The sequence below is a fragment of the Eleutherodactylus coqui genome, chromosome 5, assembly GCF_035609145.1.
Source record: "Eleutherodactylus coqui strain aEleCoq1 chromosome 5, aEleCoq1.hap1, whole genome shotgun sequence".
Classification (NCBI taxonomy): Eukaryota; Metazoa; Chordata; class Amphibia; order Anura; family Eleutherodactylidae; genus Eleutherodactylus; species Eleutherodactylus coqui.
In genome coordinates, this window is record NC_089841.1 from 235,394,783 (window position 1) to 235,419,929 (window position 25,147).

Below are 25,147 nucleotides of genomic sequence, written 5' to 3' on the forward strand. Positions count from 1 at the left end.
TTATAATTTTTTTTATTATTTTTTTACTTTTTTTAAAAAAAAATTTTATTTATTTATTTTTTTGTCCCTTTAGGGGACTTCCACAGGGACCCATCAGGACCCCCTGATCACATTCCGGGGGTCCGATGGTGACAGCCCTTTACATGCTGCAGGAGGTGTTCTCTGATCTCTGCTGTAAGAGCAGGTACCTAGCTGTCCTCTCACAGCCAAGCATCAGCTCTCCCTGCCACAGAGACCATCGGCTTGCTTCTGACAAGCCGATGGTCTCTATGGCAACCTGTAAACAAAGCAGGAGATTGCCGGCATATCGGCAATATCTTCTGCTGGTTTTTCAAAGCCCTTGCTTTGTTCTCTGTGGGTCTGTGCAGGCAGAGCACACTGCCACAGCTTGTGGCACTGTGCTCTGCAGCTCCCATAGTGATACATAGCCCGGAAATCTTCCGGGCTATATCACTATCGGCAGTGGAGCTCGTCCCGGAAAATTTCCGGGCGTGCCACTCAAGGGGTTAAATGCCGCCTTTAATTCTGACAGCGGCATTTAAATCCCCTGAATGGGCCCCCCAGGGCTGTCTCAGCAGACTGCCTATCAAGCCATCTTTGTGGGGTGTCTTGATAGACTGCCTGCTCAAGCGCAAGTTGTTGTTCCCTGTGGAATAGGTGTTACCAAATATAAGAAAAAAAGTAATAAAGGTAAAAAAAAACAAAAAACCTTTTCCTTTTGCCATATTTATAATAAAACAAAAATACATATTTGGTATTGCTGCGTCTGTAAAAGTCTGATTTGTCAAAGTAACACATTATTTACCCTGCACGGTGAAAGTAGCCTAAAAAAAAAAAAAAAAAAGGGACAGAAATGCACTTTTTTGGTCACCTTGTCCCCCAGAAAAAATATAGTAACATAGTATGTTAGGCTGAATGAAGACAATGTTCATCTGGTTTAGCCTGTTGAAAATGCAATAAAAAGTGATCAAAAAGTGATATGTATTCAAAAAAGGTACCAACGCAAACTGCAGGAGCCCTCGCACAAGTATGTCGACAGAAAAAAAAAAGTTATTATACGCAGAAGATGATGGCAGAAAATAATTAAAAAAAATTAAATGTCTTTGAAAAAAAAAGTAGTACAGCAAGAAAAAAAATACAAAACAAAGAAACTACATAAGTTTGGTATTGTGGTAATCGTACGGACCCATAAAGTTATGTCCTTTTTGTTGCAGTTTGTGAGCCGTAGAACCAAGACGCTCTAAAAGATGGCGGGTGGTTTTTGTTTTTTTTCATTTTACTCCATGTATAATTTTTAAAGTTTTTCAGAACATTATATGGTACATTAAATGGTACCATTGAAAAATACAACTCATCCCGCAAAAAACAAGCCTTCATACAGCGACGTTGATGGACAAATAAAGGAGTTATGATTTTTTAAAAGGAATGGGGGGGGGGGGGAGGAAAAACAAAAATGGGGAAAAAAAGGCCGTGCCATTAAGGGGTTAAAAATGTCAAAATAGCCGTTTTTAAAAAAAAATCATCTTGCTTCTCAAATATACTTCAAAAATTGTACCAATAAAAAAGTTGTCACACAAAAATTAGGCCTGATACTGCTCTGGCGACTGAAAAATAAAAATGCTCTCGTCCTGGAATGTAACACCACTAGAGATGAGCAAACGTACTTGTTTCGAGTAATTACTCGATCGAGCACCGCGATTTTCGAGTACTTCAGTGCTCGGGTGAAAAGATTCGGGGGGCACCGGGGGGCGGGGGGAGGTGTGGCAGCGCGGGGGGGGGGGGGGGTAGCAGCGGGGAACAGGGGGGATCCCTCTCTCTCTCCCTCTCCCCCCCACTCCCCGCTGTAACCCCCCACTCACCCACGGCGCCTCCCGAATCTTTTCGCCCGAGTACAGAAGTACTCGAAAATCGCGGTACTAGGGCGAAAAAGGGGCGTGGTCGAGTAGGTTCGCTCATCTCTAAACACCACACACAGGGAAAAAAAAAAAAAAGTGTTCATATTCTGTGTAAATGTGGTAATATTTTAAAGTTATTCTACGGGTCATTATGATGTTGTCGTAATCATAATGACTTGTAGAATACAGCCAACATAACATTTATATCACATAGGGAATGCCATAAACATATATCACAAAAAACAATGGTGAAATTGCCTTTTTTTTTTATTGCCCCCAGCAAAGAAAAATTACTAAAGCTTATTTACTACATTACATGTATCTGAAATAGTTTTTTTTTATATAAACTAGACCTCGTCCTGCAAAATTCAAGATCTTATATGGTTACACTGACGAATTAAAAAAAAAAAAATTATGATCACCGAAACACACAACAGGATACAATTTACTGGTTAAGTCTAAAATTAGTTATGTCGCTAAAGGGGTTAAAATGAACTTAAAGGGGTTGTCCCGCGCCGAAACGGGGTTTTTTTTTTTTCAATAGCCCCCCCGTTCGGCGCGAGACAAACCCGATGCATGTGTTGAAAAAAAAAAACGGATAGTACTTACCCGAATCCCCGCGCTCCGGTGACTTCTTGCTTACCTTGCGAAGATGGCCGCCGGGATCTTCACCCTTGGTGGACCGCAGGTCTTCTGTGCGGTCCATTGCCGATTCCAGCCTCCTGATTGGCTGGAATCGGCACACGTGACGGGGCGGAGCTACGAGGAGCAGCTCTCCAGCACGAGCAGCCCCATTCAACACGGAGAAGACCGGACTGCGCAAGCATGTCTAATCGGGCGATTAGACGCTGAATTAGACAGCACCATGGAGACGGGGACGCCAGCAACGGAACAGGTAAATGAATAACTTCTGTATGGCTCACAATTAATGCACAATGTACATTACAAAGTGCATTAATATGGCCATACAGAAGTGTATACCCCAACTTTGTTTCGCAGGACAACCCCTTTAAGGTCACTTGAGTTCGGCATCAAATTCAAAATCTACAATAAAAAAGTGGCATTTTCAGGATATTTTTAAAAATTCTAAAGCAACTTTGAGGTGGGGGTCGGATGTCTAATCCAAGAGTTTGTGCTGTCTAAGTATTGGATAGTATAAGTAAGTCTGCCCTAATGGGTTTTAATTGTAGAAGCTGAAATATCACGCTAGCTGCTTTGAAGTAATCTGCTATATCTGAAACATGTTATTAGTAGAAGAGGATTACCTGGATTGGGCTGAAGATATTCTATTGATTTAGTCATTATTTCCATGACAGCTCTGCTGGTCACATCGACTTTCTACAATGAAACAAGGTGGAAAAGAGGAGATTTGTTATTTTATCAAAAGACTGAAACCAACATGTATTTTACTCTCCCAATTACAGTTTCAAAACGCTCTTTTATAATACAGTGATGAGTGAACCTACACACAGTTACTGCTAAACATCTTTTGAAGAACCTAATTCAGCACTTTGTTCTAGCATGTAAGTGCCAATATAATGTGGAATTTCCCAGGCTCAGAACTAATTAAGAGATCAGATTGATTAAAAAAACAAGCTAATAGCATATATTTTATTGTATTGTTTTATCCATTCTATTGGTGTTAAAGTAATCACTGAATTTAGGTGATATTCAAGGGGTGTTCTAGCCTTATTAATCTGGTACGCCTAATTATTATTATTCGATGCATCAGAGAAGAAGACAAAGAGAAACATTTAGGTGAGGTTTCCAAGCTCTTTTGTTTTATTCTTCCATAGCAAGAGGTTATATAGTATGGCATCCCCCACAAAGTCAACAATTCAAAGTCTACAGCATGTGTGATACTTCTCTCTCAGTAAAGCATTACAAAGGTTAATTATGACAAAGCTGCATACTCAGTATCGGAGACCCTGTTAGTAAAAACACAAGGTGTGTTTTTTGCACACTTAGTTCTTGATATGCACACTTCACTACTGCATTAAATGTAATTCAATACTTTCACACAGGCATGTATTAGGAATCTGATGGCAGACTGTAAACTTTTAAACAAATTGCAGGGTAATTTTCTATCTTATCATTTTATCATGGTTTATGAAATAGACAAGAAGCTTTTTATGTAACTACATACCGGGCAGCTTGTGAAAAATACAATAGGATCTTTGTAATTGGGATATGTCACTCATTTTATAAATGCTTGCATTGTATTCAACACACCTCTATCCCATTTTTCTTGGATGTTGCTTTTAATTACATTTTTCTCATGGCTTAATCTTTTTTGGAAGCAAATTTCTTATAGCCTGCAGGACGTTATGGCTGTTTATAAAATAAGTATGATAAAATATGCGAGAAAATGTTTCACGAGGTTTAAAGGAAAGCTCTCCAAATCAGTTAAAAATACAAAAAATGAAGTAACTTTGCATGTAGTCTTGATTAAATGAGTTTTCAACATCTGAATTTTTGATCAGCTGTCCTCAGGATAGGTCATCAAGAGTTGATCAACAAACAAGGAAAGGAAAATGTTCTTTAAACTGATAAATATGGCGCAACCTTCAGACGTAATATGATTGACTGAAATTGAGTATTGCCAAAAATTCCCAGTTTATTATTAAAACCAGCTTGCATACGCGTTTGAAGGTTAGTGAACTCTTCCTCAGTACTCACTGGGGATACACTATACAAATACATATAAAACGATAATGGAATAAAAGATGACATCCATAGAAATTAATAAGTAAAATATAGTTCAGAAAATGAACAAATATGAGCATGAAAAGGACCCAAAAAGAAAAAATAATAAATAATCGTACATAATGAAACCTAAAAGTAGAAAGAAAAATCTCACTTGAAATGCCACCAGAAAAATATTAAGGAATACATAATTTTGGTATTGCTGATTTTTTTTGGTAAAAAGTCAATAATTTTCAACTGTATAGCATAATGCATAACAACTCATTTAATCTCTAACTATTAAAATTAATACATTTATAAAAAACAGATACAAATTGATTAAAAATTATTTCTAGATCAAAAAATATAATAAAATGTGATATTCAGGAAATGAATAAATTGGAAACTATTTAAAAAAAATAGATTACAAATAAATATATAATCAGTATAATTATTGCAAAAGAAAAAAAAAGGGTATTGGTGGAGACTCAATTATAGGTGTATTTATGCGGTTGTAGGAAAACCATGGGTGTCCCGTGTATGTATGTTAAAGGTTTTCTAGTGTCTCGGTCAAACCCATAGGTGCAAAGGTGTTTAGCTTATGTATCTTGAACGGTTTGCGGTTTTTTTAAATCCTGAATAGAGATGAGCGAGTATACTCGCTCAGGCAAACTACTCGAGCGAGTAGTGCCTTAGTCGAGTATCTGCCTGCTCGTCTCTAAAGATTCGGCAGCCGGCGCGGGTGAGAGGTGAGCAGGGGGGAACCAGGAGGGGAGAGAAGGAGAGAGAGATCTCCCCTCCGTTCCTACCCGCTCTCCTCCACTGCTCCCCGCCCCCTGCCGGCACCTGAATCTTTAGAGATGAGCGGGCAGGTACTCGCATTAGGCACTACTCGCTCGAGTAGTTTGCCTTATCGAGTATACTCGCTCATCTCTAATCCTGAACCTATTTATATTGTTGATGGGTATTTGCTCCAACGCTGTTACTTTGAATTCATTGAAGTCAGATTGTGTTTTAAGGCTGCATGTCTAGACACTGTGCTTCAAGAATCCATGTGTAACACTGCATCTATTTAGTTGATCCTGCATGTAAGGGCTTGTGTGGTACGTCCCACATACTGTAAATGACATGAGCATTGTAACATAAATAACGACGTTGGATGAGTAATTTACGAAAGCTTTATTTTGACAGATCTCTTTTGTTGTAGAACGCGTAAAAAAAAGAATGCAAATGTTCAAGTATTGTCAATAAAATTACATCTGTAGCTTTCCACTAAACTGGGAAGGATATGTTGGATAACTTCTCTACATTTCCTGGGTTCTCCTAATTTGCTTGGTGCAAAACACATTTTTAGGGACCTAGCCCTCCTAAGGGCTTGGTGAGACAAGCGTTTTTTTTTTTTTAAGCGCATGAATAGCCACACTTAAAAAGCGGCTCTATTAGAACCAATGCTATCCAATGAAAGCGTTCACATGTACGTTGTTTTTTAGAAGCACTAAATAATCGCACCTGCAAAAGATAGGACATGCGAGTGCAAATTCACCTGTTTGCGATTTTTCTACACGCGTGATGTGCGAAATTTTTTTTAGCGTGGCTATTCATGCGCTCGTCTGACTGAGGCTTATAGGTGATGCATGAATCTCATTGGATTATTTTTGTCAGATATGGATCCTGTAAAAGGCCAATATTTTTTTAGAAGAATCTCAAGAATGATGCTATACGAAAAGCTGTTGGCCATGAGGGAGGACAAAATGGAGATTTTCCTCAAAACCTGGCAACTGTGGGCCTCCTTCCTGGAAATACCCGGTCTAAATCGACTACTTTGTGAAATCAAAACCAACCACTGAGGGTAGAAGTCCACAAGGATGCAATCTACAGTGTTGGCCAGGCGGTGAGGGAAGGAGAAGGGAAAAAAATAAATAGGTCTCTAGTACACTCTAAAGATGGGTTGAGGGGAGAAAAAGAGCTGTTAATGTTAATCTACCACAGTACTTGGCGACATTGAGTGTGGACATTAAATCTTTTGTTACTCTTCAGCATATTATACCACCCCCTGCACAAGGAAAATAAATCTTTTTAGTTTGTTAAAAAATGCAAGCGGTTCAATAAAATATTTTGAAACAAAAGGGTAATATTTTTTTTAGTCTTTCAAATAGTGGAATGTAGAGAGTTATAGGTAGTAATGAAACACAGATTAAATTTATCTGATTCTTCCCCTGCTGTTCTTTTTCTCTCGAGTCACTTTTTGCTCTGTTAAAAGCTGCTTGAATTAGGCGGTAGGGGTATTGCTTTTCTTTCAGCCTCTTTTTGATTCTATTACTCCGAGTTGTAAATTCTTCTGTTCTGGTACAAATGCCTCTAAGTCTTTTAACCCCTTGAGTGGCAGGTTTCCTACCACCCTGTCGTGCCCACCAGGGCAGGTTTTTTAAAATGGTCTAATCATTGAATTTCAACTAGTTTTGCAGTTGCGTTTCAAGAGCCATAACTTTTTCATTTTTCCATTGACACGGCCATATAAGGGCTTGTTTTTTGCGGGACAAGTTGTGATTTTTTAAACAGGGGGGAGGAAAAAAAGAAATGGGGAAAAAAGAAAAAAGGGGCCATGTCATTAAGGGGTTAAATAATGTATTAACTTCCTTCTCTGGGTCATTAGGACGCACACGGATACCACATGTGTGATTGTATTTTTGATTTTTTACAAAGTAAAGGGAGACAAGTGTTTTTTTTTATTTTTTTAATAATTTTTTTATTTTTATATTTTTTAATTTTTTAAAATTTTTTTATTTTTTTTTGTCCCTTTAGGGGACTTCCACAGGGACCCATCAGGACCCCTGATCACATTCCAGGGGTCCGATGGTGACAGCCCTTTACATGCTGCAGTCACATAGACTGCAGCATGTAAAGGGTTAACACAGCAGAGATCGGAGGTTTTCTCTGATCTCTGCTGTAAGAGCAGGTACCTAGCTGTCCTCTGACAGCTAACAACCAGCTCTCCCTGCCACAGAGACCATCGGCTTGCTTCTGACAAGCCGATGGTCTCTATGGCAACCTGTAAACAAAGCAGGACATTGCCGACATGTCGGCAATATCTTCTGCTGGTTTTTCAAAGCCCTTGCTTTGTTCTCTGTGGGACTGTGCAGGCAGAGCACACTGTCACAGCTTGTGGCATTGTGCTCTGCAGCTCCCATAGTGATACATAGCCCGGAAATCTTCCGGGCTATGTTGCTTTGAGCAGTGGAGCTCGTCACGGAACTTTTCCGGGCGTGCCACTCAAGGGGTTAAACTGGCCATATGTGTATTAGTTTTCCAGTTAGGCCCCTTGTCCACGGCCGTTGCGGGATATCGCCAGCGATATTCCGCCGCGGGGGAGGATGTGGGGCCGCTGTCAGTTCTCTGCGGTGAGCCTATCTGACAGGCTCACCGCAGAAAATCCCGGCATGCCGCAATTTGAATCCCGCGAGCGGAGAATCGCTATGATTCTCCGCTCGTAGATGCCGCAGCTGCGCTTTCCATAGCAACGCTATGGAAAGCGTTCACTGAGTTACCCGCGGCGGGATTATCCCTGTGGGTAACGCAATGAACAAACACCCGTGGACAGGCAGCCTTACAATAATGGGAGTTTTTATAAAATAATAAACTGTATCTGTTGGTTTAGTATGAATTTAGTATGATTTAGTATGAAATCTAAATACTCAATGATATCTGTTGAAGTCTCATCAGAAAAGTATAGGTTAAAATCATTGATGCTTAAAATACACTGGTGAAGACTTTAAAATCTGTCATTGAACCATCCCAGATAAAAAATAAAAAAAAATCATCAATAGATCGTTTGTATACTTTAATATTTCTACGCCATTGATGATTGGACATGATGTATATTTTTCATTAGACATGATATGTAAATTTTCAAAACTAGGCATAAATCTCGTACAGTTGGTTTAAAAAGATTGTTAGTAAAAGTTATTTCAGGATAAATTAATGCCTTCTTAAATAAACTTTGTTTACTTGATAAATTTTGATCTAGTTCTAATACTGACGCAATCATATATAGTCCCTTCTCATGCGGGATGTTTGAGTACAAGGGTGCGATATCTAATGTGGCCCAACTGTACAATGGTTGCTGTTCATAGGCTTGTAGGACTTAAAAAAAAAAAAAGTTGGGGTATCCTTTAAATAGGAGTCAAGTTTGGTGATAGATCTTTGGAGGAGGACATCTATATACTGTAATAGGCTACTAGTTATTGAGTTACTAGGCATTCTTGGATACTTATTAACAAGAAAGAAAAATACTTTTTGACGATTAATTCCTCTGGTCGATGTGTTTTGGTCTAAATCCATATACTAATTCCTAGTATTTTCGATTGGGTCTCATGTAAGAGGAATGTAGTTGAGGCGGTCCTGAACACAGCCACCTTTGTCAGCAATCCGAATCACTATATCAGGATTGCTCATCAGTTTCTTTTGAGATTAATGTTCTTCTTTACTTTAGGTTATGTTTTAATTGGTGATATTTATTAATTTCCTAATGGCTCTCCCTGTGGTGAAGTGGAAAGAAAGAGGATTTTGGTTTTAAGGCCCTTTTACATAGGCCGACACTCTTTTAAACAACTGCACGAGTGCTGATGTCACCACTAAGGTCGTCAGCGCTCATGCAGAGTATTTAAACTTAAAGACTTGCCGCCGTCTCGCGGGCTCCTCCTCATCTTCTTGCTGAGCAGGGAGCATTTAAGCAGGACGTGAAGCCAGCAAGCCACAAGGCTTTTTAAGGTTGTCAAGTCAGCTTAACAACCCGCGAAAGAGAAGTGAGTGTTTTTTTTTTTTTGCATTAAGACTCAATGATTATCACTTGAATTAATTAGGTTGAATGAATTTTAAACAATAATAGTTACGTGTAAATGGGCCTTTAGTACTATGTGGAAGGGGACTTGAGAACTAGGTGATTCATAGTTAATTGTTGTCTGTTCCTCAGGTGGATTGAGACAAACAGGTAACCAGCAAGGATTCCAGGTGGCAGATAGTTGCTGATCAAAAATTCTGAAGTGGAAAAGTCTTTTGAAGAAAAGCTATCATTTTGTGTCTACAACTACTACATGTCTCCATGGTAACAGACTACAAACAAACTGTGTAGTCTGACTCTGCATTCATACTCTCTCATGTATTTACTACTTTTTGCGGAAAAATAGAAATTCAAAATCAGACTACACAAACTTTGTACGTAGTTTGCAACAAAAGGGGGAGACAAATATGTTTGCAGAGGAAAACATTTCTAAAGATGCTTCATTTTGGGGTAAATAAGATTTAGGCTACCTACACATGGGCGGGTCGGCCCCTGTGTGCGGGATTCCCGCAGCGGAGTTCGAATCGATGCCCGGCCAGTGAACCTGCTTACCTGTTCGGTGTCTTCTCCTCTACTGCTGATGTGCAAGAGGATGCTGTGACCATTCTGCAATGATGATTGCAGAATGGCCGTGGGACGGACGGCTTCCATTGATTTCAATGGAAGCCGCACGTGCATAGCCCGCACAAAATCGCAGCATGCTAAGATTTCTCCCTTGCAAGCGGAAAATCGCAATCGATTTCCGCTTGTGTGCAGGAAATCACGTATTGTCATAGCAAAATATTTGCTGCAGATTCCGGAGGCAAAATCCCGCTCTGGATTTTGCAATGCAAATTGGTCCGTGTGCAGGAGGCCTTAGTGTGAATGTCCACATCTATATTATATACACTATATTAGACACTAAAAATCACTGGAAGGTATATACAAATACAGATCTTCATTGCAGCAAGATAACTACTTTCCCACATCAATGATCCATTCAGTGTCCAAACAAGCTCTGCATCATTTGAAGATAAAAAGAAGTTCACTGTTATTGTGCCTGCAGCACATTGTGTTTTTCCGAAAAGGCTTACACATGAAAGATGTAAGGGAAAATCAGCAAGTATTTTAATGACCCAGTACAAGGCGGAATTATAATGGATTTCTGCTTCTAAATACCAAAAGGTAGCGCGGTAAGAATGGAGTCCTTGTGATGCACCTACATTGTGCATGTCACAGCAGTGAGAAAGTGTGAATAGGAAACCTACTTTGTTGTTTGGATAATTATATTCCCGGGTTATAAAATAAAGAATTACACATCTAAGGAATCCTCACGTCATGCTGTAAATGCACATTTTCCCACATTTTCGCTGCTCGTTGCTTGTGATAGTCCTTTCACACCATAGTTAGGGCACAAATTAAATTGCTAACTCGATAGCAAACCTTTGTCACTTCATTATATCATCCATTATTGTATTTAAAGCCGTAATAGCTGTAATTTTCTTCCTTCACTCTTTCAGTTGCCTTTTGCAACTGTTCACATATGAAATAAGGAAAATGACTGCTACAGAATCCCTGTAGAATCTGTCAGACATCTTAGGCCCCCTATACTGCTGTATCTGAGAAACAGGTACTGGAGAGATCTTTCTAAACTTATGCCTGTGGGGCACTAATAGTACAGCTTACTCCAGAAAATGCTTCAGCCCCTTAAAGTCCTTTGCCAGTTTATGGAAACAATGTAGTTCCAGTACGTCACTGGAACTACATTGTTTCCATAAACTGTTATATTGTTATGGCACAGTGAAGGCAGATACTGGTGCATCTTGTCTCCACTGGAAGAATGGGTTGAGACACAGGTTAGCGGGGTGGACATTGAGGCGACGCCCTCGGGTGTTGATTGGCTGAGGCACACATGTAGGGGTCAGTTTCCCCGACAGCCTCCCATGTCGCCTCCTAGGTCCGCTGTCCGTTTTTGCCTGGGTGCACTGCCATGTCGGCTGGCCCCTCAGCTGTTACCACTGTAACAGTTTTCCCCGGCTGCTTTTCACATGTTGGCTCCCGGGTCCGGTGTTAGTCTCCCCGTCGGCCTACCATCCGCGGTCCTGTACTGGCTGACACTGTCCCCGCGGCCGCACTCCTATCTCAGCTCCTGACTATGCTCTGCCTCTACCTGTCGTCCTGGTAGCTGCGGTCGCAGGATGCCTGCCACTCTCTGCCGGAGGATGTTGCTGTCAATTATCAGAAGCACAAGCAGCGGCGGTGGTACAGCTGCAGCCGCTTGAAGTGCTATCTCTTCCTTGCCGGCGTATGTGGGTGGGGGCTGGAAGAATCGGCAGCAGTGGGAGGTGGAGGCGAAACAGGCGGCCCTAGGTATTCCTTGCTACCACTGTGGGGTGCTCCAGGAGCCGTCTCTACGAAGGGGAGCCCACTCTACGAAGGGGAGCCCAATAATAAGAAAATTAAACTACAGGGAAGGTCCGGATCCTGAGTGGTCTCCACCAGGACGTCAGACAATCATGAGCTCTGGGGGTCATGAACAAGGAGTTAACTGTTGTTTGGCAGGTCTCCACCCGTATTTCGGGTGGAGACAAGAGGCACCAGTGCCATGAAAGCACAAAGTGAGGAACAATGCCTGTGTGCTATCCCTTGCAAGTGACAACTGTATTACACAGCTAAAAGCGTACTCTAATGGCTGGTCATTAAAAAGGAGACTCTGATCCAGCCAATTCAACCCCTCTGTCATTCCACTGACCCTCACTATTCGAGCTCTGCCATGCCATACAAATATACAGTAATAGTAATTATACACTGCAATACAGAAGTATGCCAGTGTACTATATAAGCCATCAGAGGATCACATGTTGAATTCTCGACTGGGTCTTTGAAAAAAAAAAGTTATACTAAATAAAACAAGAATATGTAATTAGTATTGCAGCATTCGTGACGACACATGCAATAAAACAAACACATTATCTCACACAGTGAACATTGTGGAATAAATGCTTTTTTGTTCATTGCACCTCCTAAAAAAAAAAAAAAAAGAATTGAGCGATCAAAAGGACATCAATGAAAATTACACGTCGTTCTGCAAAAAAATAATGTTATGGGCCTTTAAATGCAGTGACCACACCAAAATGATCTTCAGCAATAGTTTTTTATTGTGCAAAAGTAGGAAAACTTGAAAAAAGACATTTTGGTAATTTCAGAGCTGTAAATGACCCACAGGGAAAAAAAAAAAAAAGTTATCCCACACGAAAAAAGAAAAAACGAAAGACAATGAAGGAATTGCTGTATTTTTTCATCCTGTACCCCCCAAATAAGTTATTTCATTCAAGATCAACTTTTTTCATAAGTAGGGTAAGGCGTAGATGCATGTTATACAGTGATAGAGATACAATAGATACATTTTCAAGCATTGTGATACATGTGTCTGGTTCTGAGGATTCAATTTTAGCTCATAACAAACATTTATAACATATCCTGTTGCATCTTGATTAAAGAAAAGTTGGAGGGGTGAGGGAGACAAGAAAAAAAGTGTGTGTATATATATATTATATATATATACACACACATATATATGGGGGGGATGAACCACAAGGGGGTGGATAGGGGTAGGATTGGGGAGGCATGAGGCCTTTCAACTAGGTCTCTGTAACAAATGTAAACTGAACAGCAAACTTTGTTGGCTTCATGAGTAATTTAAGGTTAGTTTTTTTTTGTAGAGTCTCTCCCCTCCTGCATGGCGCCAGCAGGGCTCGGATAGTGCCCAGGAGTTTTGTGTAGTGGCTGCACACATGGGAACTCCCCCCCCCCCCCCCCCCCCCCCCCGCACACACCTCTAGGATCACATCAATCACAGGACTATCGGGGGGTCCCCCCATTGTTCTCTCTATATACCAAGATGTTCGATTACAGGATTCATTAATAGCCTCCCTTACTTTCGGGGCAATATGGTAATAAAGCTTTCCCAGCTTTTGAAAAACCTTTGCACTTGGGTTTCCTTTGCGGATGAGGCCTCTACCCAGTCCATCTGCATGAGAAATGTGAGTTTCTCTAAAAAGAGTTTAAAAGGGAGGTGGGTTCATAGACCTTTTTTTAACTTCCTGGTGTACATCTTTGTTCAGCTTGGTCTATGTAACCAAAGATCGCCAAGACGGAATTGAGGGGGCCAGCCAAGGTCAGATGCGTGGTAGTGCACCAGTGTATCCGGTTCCAGAAATTCTGAATCACAGGGCGGTCCTACAGACAATGGAGAAGACCTGTCCCCAGCTCCCGACATTGGGGACAGCTATCATCTGGGTATATTCCTATTTTGAATCCTCTTTGAGGAGTGATATACGCCTTATGATAGAGTTGTAGAGTCATTTCCATGTAGTGATTCGAGGGGAGGCAGCACCAACCATACTTCAGGGCCTTCAATAGGCGTGGGATGGTTAACTCAGGGATATCAGTGGTCCATTTCACGAGTGCGGTTTGGGACATGGCATAGTCTATTGGAGTGTGTAGATGTTTGTAGGCTCTGGTTGTATGACCTCGCATATTAGAGGGGTGTGTCATGCATATGTGGTTTAGCTTTGAGCATTCGTGTGGGGACATGTTGGCCAGGATTCTGTCTATGTAACGTTTTGCTTGTAGATAGGGAAAGAACGTTTTGAGGGCTTGAGGGCATTTGTTGTGCAGATATGGGAGAGATAGCATGTCACGGGTATTTACATTTAGCAGACATTTAATATTAAATTATTCCTCCTGTCTGCCATTGATGGAATTCTCTGTGGGGCGTGTTGCATTGAAAGTTCGGGTTCTTCAGCAACATTAGGTATATTGAGAATTTGGGGTGCAAGAAGGTTGCTTTCTGCAGTTTTTACCATGCCTTCTACATTGATATTAGTAAGGGATTGCCCCTGCATTCCTCTGGGATCATTGGGTATGGAAGATGTAGGAAATTATGGAGACTAATCCATGGAATTTGTTTTTTTTCATTATGTGCATTTACAAATATAGATGTTTGTTGCATCCAATCGATTATCATTCTTGTTAGTACTGCTATGTTGTATATCAGCACATTGGGAAGGTTTATCCGGCAGTTGGGTTTCGGCTGTCTCTAAATATTTCAAGGTATCTGATTTTTACCTCCCTTCCAGATAAATTTATGTATCAAACTATTTATTGTTTTTTCATCTTTGGAGGTGAGATATATTGGAAGAGCATGGAGTATATATAGGAGATGAGGGAATTCCACCATTTTAATCAGGTTGCACCTGCCTATGTAGGACAGCGGGAGCTGGTGCCACTTTAACAGGGTTTGCTCCAATAATGTAATATAGGGTTTGATGTTAACATTGTACAGTTTGTGGTATGATTTAGGTATGTGTACTCCTAGGCATGTGATGTAACTTGTCTGCCACTGAAAGGGATATTGAAGGGTCCATTCTGGTTGTGATGGGCTGTTTATCAAAAGAGCCTCTGTTTTCTCCAAGTTGAGGTTGTATCTCGATAAGGGTCCTAATTTTTGAAGGTCCTGGAGCACCTGCGGGAGAGTGGTAGTTGGGTTTTTGACAACCAAAAGTACGTCATCCGCAAAAGCTGTCACTGAGACGTTGGCGTGATATAGGTGGGTTGTTTGTAAGGTTAGCTGTTGGAAATGGTGTAGTAGGGAATCTAGCGAGAGGTTAAATAGTAGGGGTGAAAGGGGGCATCCCTGTCTGGCCCCTCTGAATATATCTATAGGCTATGTACCGTATTATGCCCATTTAATGTAAGGGTGGTGTATATGTTAAATTGGATATGGTGAATGAAGTTACAAAAGCTCAGGCCAAAGTGTCTCCTTTGTAGGCTGGACTGCAGGAAAGGCCAGGATACCTTATCAAATGCATTTCCCGTATCTAGGATGGGCAGCAGTGTTTGGGGGCCATTTGGGCTCAATGGTGGCTGCAATGGTGGTTCGGATATTTTCGGTGAATTGTCTTTGGGCAGTAAAGCCTCTTTGAGATGCGTGAATAATGTTCAGGAGTATCTTCTGGACGTGATTGATCAGGAGTTTTGCTAAGTGTTTGTTGTCGCAGTTCAACAACGAAATTGGGCGGTATGATGGTACCGACCAATTTCCCCAAGTATATGATGGTACCGCCCAAGTATAAGAACAGTTCTAGAGTCTAGAAACGTGTCAACTTGAACATTGTCGGCGTAAATTGCTTCATTTTTTTTGTTTGGAAAGTAGCCTTATGGGTCCACCCTGAAATCTCAGCATCAAAAACATCTTTTGATGTGTGATGTTTTTGTCGCGTCAAAAAAAAAAAATGTTCATCTGAAAGAACCCATAGAAAATCATGGGTTCTTTTATAAAAGACCCTCAGAGTCACTACAGATCTGTTTACACCAGTCTTTATCACTTTTGTCATAGTCAGATTTTTCTTTTTTTTTTTTTTTTACAGGCTTGAGCGGTATTTTTTTCTGTCATTGCAGTCAATGGTCAATTGAAAGACTGATGGAGACTGAAATCTACTTGTCTACTTGCATTTAATCAGATTGTATTAAAAAAAAATTTGTAAGAAAAACCCAAAAACTGAGGCTCTGGTCAAACTACCTTTTTTCTGCAAACTCCAGATATATGAAAATTTCTGCAGTGAATCTGTGTTTAACAAATTAACTTCATGTTTTTTGCAATCTATTTTAACCCCTTCCCGCCACAGGACGTAAATGGTCATCCTGGCAGAGGGGTACTTAACGCAACATGATGTACACTTACATCCTGTGGATAGTGCAAGATCAGGAGAGATCTCGTGTTATCTGGCCTCCCACTGCAACAGCAGAGGTGCATCAGGACAGCGACCCAGCTGTTAACCCCTTCCCTGCTGCGATCTATGTAGATCGCGGCATGTAAAGGGTTCACAGAGGGAGTGTGCTTACTCTGCGACGTCCTCGAACTCTCGCGATGAAATTGTGGAGAGCCCGACGGGTTGCCATGGCAACAGGATGCCAGATACAGGCGTCCTACATTGCCATTGCCTATGATTGCTATAGCAAGCAATAAGGCATTGCAGGACAGAAGTCCTGCAATGCCTTGTCATAGCGATCATAGGTGTGATTGTACAAGTCTTCTACAGGAACATAAAAACTAAAAAAAAGATAAACATGTAAGAAGACAGGAATTAGGTTTACCTGTTAATTCCTTTTCTTGAAGTCATCCTGACAGCATACACATGGAGGATGTCCACTGGACCCCTGTTGGGACAGGAAGCGGAAAAACATACAAAAGGCACCTCCCGCCACCGGCTCACCAGTGTGTACCAAATAACTACAGTGACCCGGCTTTGCTTAATCACTCATTTTTAATACCGAAACCATAGTACAATACGTTACTTCACGTAGAGAAGAATAACTGAAGGGGAGGGAAAAGCCCCTATGCTGTCAGGATGACTTCAAGAAAAGGAATTAACAGGTAAACCTAATTCCTGTCTTCCCCTCGTCATCCTGACAGCATACACATGGAGGAATACCAACAACCAAGGGCTTTAGGGAGGGACCACTGCCTGCAGAACTTTCCGCCCAAAGGCCGTGTCCCGGCTGGCCCCCACGTCCAGACGATAGTGTTTTACAAAAGTATGGGTGCTTGACCATGTGGCGGCTCTGCAGATCTGGTCGGTTGTCGCCTGGGCTCTCTCCGCCCAGGAACAGGCAACCGCCCTAGTAGAATGGGCTCTAACTTCGCCCGGGAGTGGGATCCCTTGGGATCTGTATGCCTCTTCTATGGCCCTCCTGACCCACCGCGCTAGGGAGTCCTTAGTAGCGGCCCCTCCTCTGCGTGGACCCTGAAATTGAATAAAGAGGTTATTAGATTTCCTAAAGGTATGTGAGACCTCTAAGTACTTCAGAACTGCTCGTCTCACGTCTAGGTTATGGAACCTCTGTTCCGTAGTGTTACGGGGTTCCTGGCAGAAGGAGGGAAGTACTATTCTTTGCTCTCTGTGAAAGTCTGTGAGGACTTTTGGTTGAAAGAAGGGGTCGGGCCTAAACTCTATCTTGTCCGGGAAGATGGTCATATATGGGGTTTTTATAGAGAGGGCTTGGATTTCCCCGATCCGCCTGGCGGATGTAATGGCCACTAGGAAGGCAACCTTATATGAGAGGGTCTTAACTGAGAGTTCTTCCAGGGGCTCGAAGGGGTGTGCGCAAAGGGCCTGTAAAACAAGATTCAGGTCCCATGGGGGCATGGTTTTCCTTATAAAGGGGTGGAGTCTGACTGCTCCTTTAAGGTATTTTTTGACTAGCCTATGGTCGCCTAAAGGGAAGTCAAAGAAGGCTCCCAGGGCGGCCACCTGGACCTTAAGGGTACCAGGTTTTAGGCCCATGTCCAGTCCATCCTGAAGGAACTCTAGAATCTTATTAATGTCTGGTTGTTGGAGGTCGTGAATACTGTGCCCCAACCACCTAGAGAAGGCGTCCCACACCCTGGTGTATATGTTCCTGGTGGACTCTTTGAGGCTCTCACATAAGGTGGTGGTCACCCTCCCTGATAGGCCCTGGTTCAGGTATTTTACCCGCACAGCTTCCAGGCCGCTAGTCTGAACTGTCGGGCTTTTGGGCAAATCAGGGGACCCTGTTGTAGGAGGTCGTCTCTCCACGGCAGATGTAGGGGCTCCTGTGTTGATAGAGCGGCCAGGAGCGGGAACCAAGGTCTCTTGGGCCAGAACGGGGCCACCAGGATAATGGAGCCCGGGGACCCCTGGATCTTCTTTAGAACCCGAGGGATCAGGGGGATAGGTGGGAAGGCGTATGCCAGGTCCCATTCCCACGCTTGGGATAGTGCGTCTATTCCCAGGGAGCCCCCGTCTGCCCCCCTGGAAAAGAACCGGGGACACTTGTTGTTCTCCCGAGAGGCAAACAAGTCCACCTTTGGAGTCCCCCATCTTTCCGTAATTAATTGGAATGCCTCTGGATGTAGCGCCCACTCCCCAGTGTCTATCCTCCTGCGGCTGAGGTAGTCTGCCATGGAATTCTCTGGGCCCCTTACGTGGAACGCTGAAACGGAAGGCATCCGCTGCTCTATCCACCCGAGCACTTTCGCCGCCAGGTCTTGTAGTCGGGGGTTCCGCGTGGATCCCTGGTGGCGAATGAGGGACACAGTTGTTATGTTATCCGAAAATATCTTAATGGGTCTACCCCCGATCTCTGTCTCGAGGCCACGGATGGCCCTCCAGACTGCGCAAAGCTCCTTGTAATTGGAGGATTGAGTGGCTTCTTTCTGGTTCCAGCCCCCCTGGACATAATGACAGCCTAAGTGGGCCCCCCAGCCAGTTGCGCTCGCGTCAGTGAAGATGGATACTGGGGATGCCGGGTCCCAACTTGTGGACCTGGCAAGGTTGGAGATAGACGTCCACCACCCCAAGGAGGACCTTACTTTATGAGTAAGGGTGACTTTCTGATCCAGGAAAGCTGGTGATTTGTCCCAGTTGCTCAGGATAAGGTCCTGGAGACTTCTACCATGTAACTGGGTCCACGGGACTACTCCAATACAGGCTGTCATGAGACCGAGGACCCTCATGCGTCTCCTAAGGGAGACTTGGGAGGCTAACGAAAGTGCCCGGCTTTCGTCTTGGATCGTTTTTTGCTTTTCTAGCGGGAGGGAAGAGCACTGGTGGTGTGAGTCCAGGATAACCCCCAGGAACTTTTTCCTTTGTTCGGGCCGAAGACTGGATTTGTCGAAGTTAATGATCCAACCTAGCGACTCGAACAGGTGGAGGGTGAGGTTGACCCGGTGCTGGAGTTGCGAAGATGATCCTGCTAAAAGCAGTAAATCGTCGAGGTATGGGACAATTAGTACTTTGTCCGTCCTTAGTGCTGCTACCATCTCCAATACTAGTTTGGAGAATACCCGAGGTGCGGAGGAAATCCCGAACGGCAGGCATGTGAATTGGTAATGTGAGACTGACCCCTCTATCACCAGGGCGAATCGAAGAAACTGTTGGGAGTCTGAGTGTATGGGAATATGATAATAGGCGTCTTTTAAGTCCACCGTGGCCATGACGCTATCTGGTGCGATTAGGGGGATCGCTGATCTTACTGATTCCATTTTAAATCTTCGGTATGTTATAGATTTATTCAGGTATTTCAGGTTGATTATAATTCTGTAGGCCCCGTTAGGCTTCTTAATAAGAAACAAGGGGGAGTAGCACCCTTTGAACCGTTCTTCTGCGGGAACCGGGATAATGGCCCCCAGGGACAGTAGGTCCCGTACCCCCGACTGGAGGACCCGGGCCGACGCGGGTGACTGGCAGGGGGTAACCACGAACCTCCGGGGAGGAGGGGCGGAAAATTCAATTCTATAGCCCTCTGAGACCAGGCGTGTAGGGCCCAGGGATTGGAGGTTATTTCGCTCCATTTATTGGCGAACCCCCTAAGTCTGCCCCCCACCTGCCGGATCCCGATGGGTGGATTCTCACCCTTTCCGCCTTTGGGGTAAGACCAGCGTCCGGTTTTCCCCTTCCCCCTGTATGTTCTCGGGGGAACAAAGGGAGGAGGGTAGGAGGAGGAAGGCCGCTTGACGGGTCTCTCTGCTGGTAGTCCCTGACTTTTGTCTGAAGCCTTCTCCAGGAGTGTATCCAGGGAAGGCCCGAAGATGCGGCGTCCTTGGAAGGGCAAGGAGCAAAGCCTGTTCTTTGAGGCATTGTCCCCTGTCCAGGCTTTTACCCAGACGGCCCTCCTGGCTGTGTTCGAAAGTGCCGCCGAACGGGCCCCGAACCTTACTGACTCCATCGAGGCGTCCGCCAGGAAGCCGGTGGCCTGTTGGAGGAGGGGAAGGCAGTTGGAGATACCTTCCCTCGAACCCCTTTGCGAGACCAGTGCCTGGAGTTGGTCTAACCAGACCGTCATGGATCTCGCTACCGACGTGGCCGTAATGTTGGTTTTCATGGTGAGGGCCGCCGACTCCCAGGCCCTCTTCATTGCCGAATCCACTCGTGTATCCAGTGGGTCCCGCAATTGGGAGATGTCCTCAAAGGGGAGGGCAGCCTTCTTTGAGACCCTGGCGACCGCCAAATCCACTTTCGGGACGGTGTCCAGGAACTCGATGTCTTCCGGGGTGAAGACCATATGATCTTTAAACTTCTTAGACAGGAAAAACCTATGTTCTGCCTGTTTCCACTCGGTCAAGATAAGCTGTTTTAGGATATCATTGACCGGGAATGATGGTTTGGGCTGCGGTAGGAGTCCCCGGAACAGGCTATCCTGGAAGGATGGCTGCTGCGGCGTCTGTTCCTCCACCTGCATGGTGTGACGGACCGCTGTTAGTAGCTGCCCCAGATCCGCCGATGAGAAGAAGTACTTCCTCGTGTCTTCCATGGGCGGTATGGATTCTGAGGGGGAATCTTCTAAGAACCCTTCCTCAGAGTCTGATTCTTCTATCCGTGACCGCCTTACCCTTTTCGTGGGGGGCGGAACGGAAAGAGACGAGAGAGAGGCCTCGATCTCCTCGCGGATCATAGCTCGGATGTCCGATATGCCCGAGGGGCCTTCCTCACGGACCACTTTCTCCGTGCAGTCTTCGCATAAGGGTTTGGTGTGTCCCTCGTCCAGTCGCCGCAGGCAGACTGGGCACTTGCGCACGCGCTTCTTGGCCTCTCTGCCCTTTTGTGCTTCTCTGTCCTAAGAGACGGAGACAGCAAAAAGGGGGGTTTTCCAGCACCTGATCCCTTCCTTACCCCTGGTGTGAGACCCCCGGAGGTCTACTCACCAGCAGGCTGCTCTCCGTGTCTTCTCTGGCCGACATCTTTACTTAGGTGCAGACCGAAGACATGTGGGGAATATCCTGCTTTTCTCCTCTTTTTTTTTTTTTTTTTTGAGATTTTCAAATTTGGCGCCTTTTTCTCGAGGCCCCCCCGACCCCCCCGACCCCCCCCCCCCGTGACGCGGCCGTGCTGACGTCATGCCGCCGCACCGGACCCGGGGGATACACTCTACGTCGGGGCTCTGAGGAGGACGCATTGAGGTCCGGGGATGTCGGATCGAGCGCGTCGGTCGGCCCGCGCCGCGCGCTCTCCCCCCCCCCCTTGCTGGCATACCTGCTCAGCCGCTCTGCCCGACGGAGGATCTCTGGAAGCCAGGATAACGGAGCCCGGGTCCTGATTTCCGGAGCAGGTGCCTGATGTCCGGAGGGCGGCTTGCAAGCCCTGCAGGTACGGGGCTGCCTCTTTCCAGTGCGACAACCCCACTGGGCAGCGCACTGGGGAAGGGTTCCCCACGTAGGGTCTCACCCGCGCAAGCTCTGCCAGCCCGACCAGAGAGTCGTCCCCCCACGGGCGGACAGGCTGCATAGGAGTTTTCTTTCCTTCTTTTTTCCTGCCTCCAGCATACACCTGGAGGCTTCCGCTTGGACTGTCCTGTAGGGACAGGAAGACACTGGTGAGCCGGTGGCGGGAGGTGCCTTTTGTATGTTTTTCCGCTTCCTGTCCCAACAGGGGTCCAGTGGACATCCTCCATGTGTATGCTGTCAGGATGACGAGGGGAAACCCCTTTTTGTGCTTTTTCCAATAGTAGCATACATTTTTTTTTTATATTAAAATTTCACAAATTTGGTATCGCCGTATCCGTAATGACGTGTACAATAAATTGAACATGCATTTTATCCAGCACGGCAAAAAGCATTAAAAAAACTATAAAAACTGCTTTTTTTCATTTTGCCTCCCAAAAAATGCAGTAAAAAAAAAAATCAAAAAAGCCCTATGCACCCAAAATGGCACCAATAAAAACTACAGTTCGCCACGCAAAAAACAAGCCCTTATACGGCCGCGTTGACAGAAAAATAAATTTATCTAAACTTGCCTATCCCTTCCCTGTCTGTCTCCCTATCACATTTTCTCCCGGTTGAGCTTCTCCAGTGCCCCAGGTCAGCTCACTGCAGGCTGGGCCTAGCTTGTTATGAGGGCTGCTTATCACAAATTTCTTCCGGCTGGGTCAGTGAAGGTCACATCCCTGAGCTGCACCTTCACTGCCTAGGAAGGAATTGTAATCTATTTCAGAGACAGCTCGCATGAGCAATATCTGAAGAAGATAGGCAGTCCTCCTGCTGGCCTGTGAGCTGTGATGTAACGTTCATTGGAAGACTGCCAACCAAATGTACGTAACTTCACAGGAAGAAGAAGAATCAGGCAGCTGGAGGTGAAGTGACCCCCTGGACTGCAGGAGACAGGAGAAGATAGGTGAGGTGAAGATCTGGTAAGTAGACTGATGGGGGAGGAATAGATAAGTATTGCATTTTTCTTTTTTAGTGACAGAACCCCTTTAAGGGCTTAAGGCAACACTTTCATCACTATGTTATGGGGCTCAAAAGGGGAGGAATAGAGATGAGCGAGCACGCTCGGTAAGGTGAGTTACTCGAGCGAGCCTCGCTCATTTCGAGTAACTGCCTTCTCCTCCAAACGTGCTCAGGGGGGCAGCGGGGAGGGGAGGGGGGGGGTGGAGAGTGAGAGATCTCTCTCTTCCCGTCCCCCTGAGCACGCTCAGAGGAGAAGGCAGTTAAGGCTCACTCGAGTAACTCACCTTACCGAACGTGCTCGCTCATCTCTAGTGATGAACCAAGTAGTCCAGGAAGTTGTGTTTCATACTCAACAGGCACCAATGCTGTGGGCTCAGCTTGACTCTACATGCCCGTGCACCTCCCATTCATCTCCCAGTTTCCTCGACTTTTAGCCCCTTGACATAGTTTAAGGTGATGACATTGTCTCTTTAATGCTGCATTTACACACACACACACACAAAAAACTGTGCCCTAGCTGTATGTTCTTGCAGATATTATCAGAAAGATCATATGGCCATTCATTGTCGGGGTTGGAGGGGCTTTCAATCACAAGCAATTTTTGTTGTGTGGGAACGGTGCCTTTAAAGTAGTCCTAAAATGGGCATAAATCCCTTAGAAATTGCCCTATGAGTTATTCTTAACAAAACAGGTAATATGTGGCATTTATAGTTACAAGGGCAATGAGCAGTTATCTTGGAATAATGTATCAATCATAAAAAGTAATATTAAACCTTTCATGCAGTAGAATTTAAAGCAGTTGTCTAACTTTTAAAAATATTTTATTGTGCCCTGCCGCCCCAAACTATATTTTACCAATATACCTACTGTGGCGCCGGAGAGCTATTTTGGCACCATGGCATGTGACGTCACCGAGTCTTCTAGCAATTCAAACAGTGCATGAGACAATACATTGGCCAAATTAAAAAATGCATTGGTGACAAGTTAAGAACCTTCATGTTTTCAAGTGGGAAGGCCGATTCCAGGGCAACCCCTTTAACAATGCATAAAGAAATTAGGTAGATAGACACTAAAAAATGGTTACCGACCATTAAAAGGTACACTTACCCTTTCCATTTCTTTAAAGTCCTCATCTAGCTTGGTCCCTTCAGCTCCTCCAACCTTCTCGCTCACTTTCTGCAGGAAAGGTAAAACGACTTATTAAAACTCACTGAAGACTAAACGTTTTGCCTTAAAATCAAAATATTTCTTCAGAATTATAGTAGAAGCAGAAGTACAAGTTCAGTTACCAGCTTGCTTGTGTAATAGTATGCTTCATACTAGCAGAGAGATCTCGGCCCCTCAGGCAAAAATAGCCTTGCCCCGTTAGAATACACATATATAGGTTAACACAGACCATTCACCTAAACTATGCTGGCTGTAGGCCACTAGTAGCCAAATGCACAGTCCACTTCCTGTTTTATGCTACATTGCATCTAAACCTGTCGCACTTTCAGCACTTGCAAGGTTTTTGTTGCAGTCCCTGTTAAAACAAACATTTCGAGCCCTCCGGCACAGAACCTTTGAAGTATTATGTCCCAATCCATTTATTAACTATCTTCCTTAGCTTGCCTCGAGAAATAGTGGTTCTCTGGTTGTAACCCAGCCTTCTTTAAAACAAAGAAAAAATAGCACATCCCAATCTAAAAATGACACAATTGAGTTTCCTCAACAACACAGGAAAAGCCCATGTAAGGTAAAAGGTGCCTGCTCATCCTGGTCAGCGGTCAATTTGCTTAGGGAATTTGCAAACTGTATATGTGGTCTATATGGATGCCTGAAAGTCGTATATACATTGCCAGATAAGTCATATTTGTAACTTGCCAAAAATAAACTAATATATGTAAAGAAGAAAAAAAAAAAAAACAGTTTAATTGCGGATTAACCCTTTGCAATCCAATTTTGGATTCAGGGTTTCCTAGGGGGGCTTTCTCTTTCTGCCATTATACAATGGCGCCACCTGCTGGCTAGAGCCAGTACTGCGGTATCGGACATGCTGGAGAGGCCCCCGACAACAGAGCGGCCAGTAATATACAGTAAGAATACCGTGGCGGATGTCTTCCGACATCAAAAGCTGTACAGCCTTCAATCAGAATGTCTTTAGACGTCAGACAGTGGATTGGAAAGGGTTAACAATTATATATATAATTAGTAGATACTGGAACACTTTAAAATCGTATAATAGCCATAAACTACATATTCAAGGTCTTTTTCTTTTCCAATGCTGGTTGCTTTGTATTCTGACCAATCAGGGGTCTCCCATCTGCTGCGCCCTCTCCCCTTATCCTATAGTTGCACCCCCTGATTTACCTCCATGCGTATGCTGCATCCATGGGATGGATTTTTCAATTTCAAAAGTTGACAAAAGATGGCACTTTTTCTATAATCTGATTACCAAGCTTCATATATTTACACGTGCTAGTGACTTGTATGTGAGTGGTTAATCCTTTCCAATCCGATTTT

The 25,147-nt window shown here is 44.0% G+C and overlaps 1 protein-coding gene across 1 annotated transcript in view; it reads right to left on the minus strand.

Annotated features, from left to right (window-relative positions):
- The window catches only part of SH3GL2 (SH3 domain containing GRB2 like 2, endophilin A1), a 149,856-nt gene that overhangs the window by 31,794 nt on the left and 92,915 nt on the right, over positions 1-25,147 (minus strand). Inside the window, exons 2-3 of the mRNA XM_066604355.1 lie at positions 23,753-23,821; positions 3,161-3,233 (exon numbers count right to left, since the gene is read on the minus strand). Coding sequence (XP_066460452.1) covers positions 3,161-3,233; positions 23,753-23,821 — 142 coding nt within the window. The remainder of the gene's footprint in view (positions 1-3,160; positions 3,234-23,752; positions 23,822-25,147) is intronic.